The sequence below is a fragment of the Trichechus manatus genome, unplaced genomic scaffold, assembly GCF_000243295.1.
Source record: "Trichechus manatus latirostris isolate Lorelei unplaced genomic scaffold, TriManLat1.0 scaffold00018, whole genome shotgun sequence".
Classification (NCBI taxonomy): domain Eukaryota; kingdom Metazoa; phylum Chordata; class Mammalia; order Sirenia; family Trichechidae; genus Trichechus; species Trichechus manatus.
Window position 1 is genome coordinate 18436394 of NW_004443954.1, and position 4603 is coordinate 18440996.

Genomic DNA, 4603 nt, shown 5'->3' on the forward strand with positions numbered 1-4603 from the left:
AATGGTAATCTGATTTTCAAGTGTGATTTTGTTGTTGAAAAATCAGATTGATTAATAGTAGTTCTCTCCCTCTCTCTTTTTTTTATAGTAGTTCTGTTTGTAGATGATTTTGTTCACCCACACCTGTTCTCTAACTTGAAAGCCCGCTACATCAAATGGATGACCTGTAAACATGGTTTGATTTATTAAAAGGTCCGCAGTCAATTATTGGTCAGTCTGAGACTCAGACCATATTCTTAGCTCCTGGTCAGTGCTAGGAGCCCTGGTGGTGCAATGGTTAAGAGCTTGCCTCCTAACCAAAAGGTCGGCAGTTCAGATCTACCAGTTGCTCCTTGGAAACCCTACGGGGCAGTTCTCCTCTGTTCTGTAGGGTTGCTATGAGTTGGAATTGACTCGATGGCAATGGGTTTAATGGTCAGTGCTAACTGTAAGTCTCAAGGAGGGTAGATAAAGCTACTGTGTTTGTTTTCCTTGTCCACTCATATCTAAAACACGCAAGGAGCTAAAATACACGTATCATTACCAAGTATTTCAGTCTTTGAAGTTCTCATATATCTTAATGGCCAGTACAAGAGTTTTAGTCAAACTCAGACAGTTCAAATTCATGTCACAGTGATGATACATTTCTCTTTTTGGCTATATGAATTTAATCTATAGGAACGCTTGAGAACTTTTGGCAAAAAAAATCCCCAATGTTTATAAGCTGTTCTAATAAATATGTTTGAGATGTAATTAAATAGAATTTATTTTCTTTTTCAGTTCTATCAGGAGGACCGTTGCCTCAAGGGCATGAATTTGAACTGTATGAAGTTAGATTTCACTGGGGTAGAGAAAACCAGCGTGGTTCTGAACACACTGTTAATTTCAAAGCTTTTCCCATGGAGGTAAGAATAAAGAATCGTGCAGTAAAACTCTTGTTGTTTATATAAAATGTTCAGCAATTTACTGAAAATGGCTTAGTTTGAAAGGAGATGCAGAGATCTTGAATTATATAGACTTGTATTAAAATAAAAAAGTGGTTTGTGAAATGCGAGCTTGGGGTGGCACATGAAGCTTCATATCTACTTCAATGGGCTTGGAGTATGCACAGTCTTGTATGAGCAGTTGGTCATAAAGGTAATCTGCAGTGTTCGTTTCCTTTAGTATTATTAACTATTATAAAAATTCTGCTGCCTCTGCACATTCAGCAGGTCACTGGTAGATCCTATGAATAGGTGATGAGCTGAAAAACAAATCTGGAGAAACCTCAACAGTGATTAAAAGTCTGGTTTAGCTCTGTTTAAAATTGATAGGATGCTTTTATTCACCCCAGGCCGTGAGAGAGACAGAGACAGAGATAGAATGTAGGGTCATTCTTTTGCCTGATGAATTCCTTCCCCCACTTATCTTCTTGGTCAACTGCTACTTTTTTTCAACATCCAGTTGATACATCGTTTCTTCTGTGGGACTTTTCTGAGCTCCTTTGTTGTCGTCGTTAGTTGCCACCGAAGTGATTCCAACTCAGAGGCGATCCCAAGTGTGCTGAGTAGAACTGCTCCATAGAGTTTTCAAGGCTGGCCTTTTGGAAGCGGATAGTCAGGCCTTACTTCCAAGTCACCTCTGAATGTGTTTGAACCACCAGCCTTTCAGTTAGTAGCTGAGTGCTTAACCATTTGTGCTACTCAGGGACTCCTCTGAGCTCCTTAGGCAGAATTAATTTTTCCCTCTTCTGTGCCCCCAGTATACTTGATACGTCACTGGCATAGCACTGACCCTATGTATTGTAACATTTATTGAATATCTTAGTTACCTAGTGCTACGTAACAGAAATACCGCAAGTGGGTGACTTTAAACAACAGAAATTATTTTCTCACAATTCTAGAGGCTAAAAATCCAAATCAAGGTCTTGACTATGTTGATTCCACTTGTGAGCCTCTCTTCTAGTTTCTGATATCTGCTAGTGGCCCTTTGCTTGTAGATAGGTTCTCACATGTTATCTGTCTTCCCCTTTTGCATCTGTCTCTATGTCTGTTCTGATCTTTTTATAACTCAGAAATGATAAGGTTTAGGATCCACCCTATACTGGTATGACCCCAACTGATTGATTGATTTTATCACATTAGATTGCATTATGGAAAGGCAATTGCATAATGGAAGGTGATTACACTGTGTTTTGTGTGAGATGATTACATTACATTATATTACATTATGTTATGGAAGGTAATCTGCTCTACCCACAGCCAACTGATTTAATCACGTGACTCCTCCATACAGCAAAAAGACTAGTGTTTGGCCAAAGAGCTGGGAACCATAGCCTAGCCAAATTGACACATAAAATTAACATTGAGCAATATATCTTTCCTGACTTGACTGTGAGCTCCTTGAGGACATGGTCCCCCTCTCACTCAGCTTTTTCCTCCCATCATCTAGTCCATTGCTTTGCATGTTTTAGACAAACAGCCTGTGCTTGTGAAATTGAGGGTTTGTCCCTTTTGGCCCAAGTCTTGTTACAAAGAACTGCAGTTGGCACTTCTCCCCAGGAAATAGCCCTTTGGTGGGGTATAAGAGGGCACTGTGCGTGTATTTCAGGGACTGCTGGAATGCCAGTCTTTGTTCCTAGTTGTACATGTGCTTCGTTAAACATGGAATTGCTCTTGGTTGAACACCACATCCGGTCCGTCCTCAGTGACTGAGTCAGTACTGTGTAATTTTATATAAACAGTGTGCATCCTTTAAAGGACGAAGTTACATAAAGTGTCTCTCAAAATTACTTTATCAGTTTTTTTAAATCCTTGTGAAAGCTCAGGTTATTTATTTCATTAAAAAAGACTTTAGTCTTAAAATTGAAATATTCATTGTTTTAAGGAAGTAAGAAATGTCAAATGAGACTGTTGTTCATTCCAACAGTAAGTGTTTTATGGGAGATTTGCTATCTCATAGATAGGAATCTTTTAGTCCTTTGTTCATTCAAAGCAATGTTTATTAAGCCTCTACCATGTGCCTATACTATATACTTGGTTCTGGGGACAGAAGGACAAATAAAGGTGGTCTTTTCCCTCAAGGTCTGTACCAGTTTATAGCCTGGTATAGTGATTCTCAACTTGTGGTGATAGTCATAATTGATTCTGGAGTTCTAAAAGTCTATGGATGTCTGGCCCTACCCAGACCTGAAGTAGAAGCTCTAGGATGTTAGGGCCCAGAGGCATCCTTGACCTTGGTACAGGTGTCAAAGATGGAAGCCTTCCCAGGCTTTGTCTCAGAAGCCCACTCAGACCACTTCTGACGTTTTGAGTGGATTCTTGGCCAGTGGGGGTGGGGAATGTCATGGCATAGATGGTCAGGCTAGGAGGCGGATCCTTCCCATTCATGTTCCCATAGAGGACGTCCTTTCTGGGTATTAGAGGTTCTCAGGACGCCTCAGGGAACCATGACACTCTTAGGCACTCTCCGATCTCTGTCAGATCCCGCCATCAATTCTAAGCTTAATGGTCTTTAATAACCTCCAATGGAAGAGCCACTGCCTTCACCTGAGAACATACACTTCTGAGAGAGATGTGTGACCTGCACGAGATGGAAATATGAGCAGCTGACAAAGATTGTCTTTCTGACTTGTCATGTGATGTCCCCCTGATTTGTAACCTCACATCACCCTAACCCTCACCCTCACCTCATCCTGACCCACACCCTAATCCGTACATCACCCTCACCGCACCCTGACATTTACCCTCAACCTTGTCCTCTCCTCACCCTAACCCTAACCTAATCTTCACCCTAACCCTCACCCCCACCCTCAGCTCACCCTAACCGTAACTCTCACCCTAATCCTAACCCTCATTTTTACCCTAACCCAACCATAACCTTCACCCTTATAACTCTCACTCTCACCTTAACCCTTAGTGTACTACCATTGTGTGCTGGGCCACCCTTGACAGTAGTCTGATATCAGTGGTCAGTATCTGCTGCACCCTTGTTTATCATTCAGGAGCCAGGACCTGTTACCTGGAGCTCTACTGGAATAGAAAATAAACCTTTTCCTGTGTCTGAGCAGAGGCAATGCCTGGTGTAGGAGCCAGTTAGTTCCAGGTTGGCGTGGATGGCATTGCCACCATTGTTCTTCCTTGGACAAAGGACCCTTTCTTGCTGCAGAAGAGACATAAGTCACAGCACGGTTATGATGTGTCTGGTCTGCATTTTTCAGTAGTCATTGTGTGTGGGCAGCAGGCAGCAGCTGCCCTCATTTGCCCTGGTTGTGGAGGGTAAGTGAAGGCATTGACGGTGAGGCACTCTGAGCTGCTCGTCAGGTCGGTGATCTCTGAAAACTGGGGCATGCTGATTGGGTCATTTTAACATAGGGCTCCCTGAGGCCTTCTGACACTGGAGCTCACGTATCCAAGGCATCTCACCTGTCTCCTAGTCTTGGGGCTGTCCATCAGTCTTCCCTTGGAAGTGAGCATCAGGATCACTGGCTATTCTCCCTCTTCTAAAAATTCTTTTCTTACGGTGAGTCTAAATGTATATTAAAGTAGACAGAAGAGAATAGTGAACCCCATGAACTTATCTTACAGCTTCAAAAGTTATCCACTCATGACCATCTTGCTTTATCTGTACTCCTCAAATTCCCCTT

At 42.2% G+C, this 4603-nt stretch overlaps 1 protein-coding gene across 1 annotated transcript in view; it reads left to right on the top strand.

The window, feature by feature from the left end:
• The first annotated feature begins 761 nt into the window (after positions 1–761).
• CA8 (carbonic anhydrase 8) overlaps positions 762–4603 on the top strand; it is a 133365-nt gene continuing 129523 nt past the window's right edge. The window contains exon 1 of the mRNA XM_023727774.1: positions 762–884. Coding sequence (XP_023583542.1) covers positions 879–884 — 6 coding nt within the window. The 5' untranslated portion in view covers positions 762–878. The remainder of the gene's footprint in view (positions 885–4603) is intronic.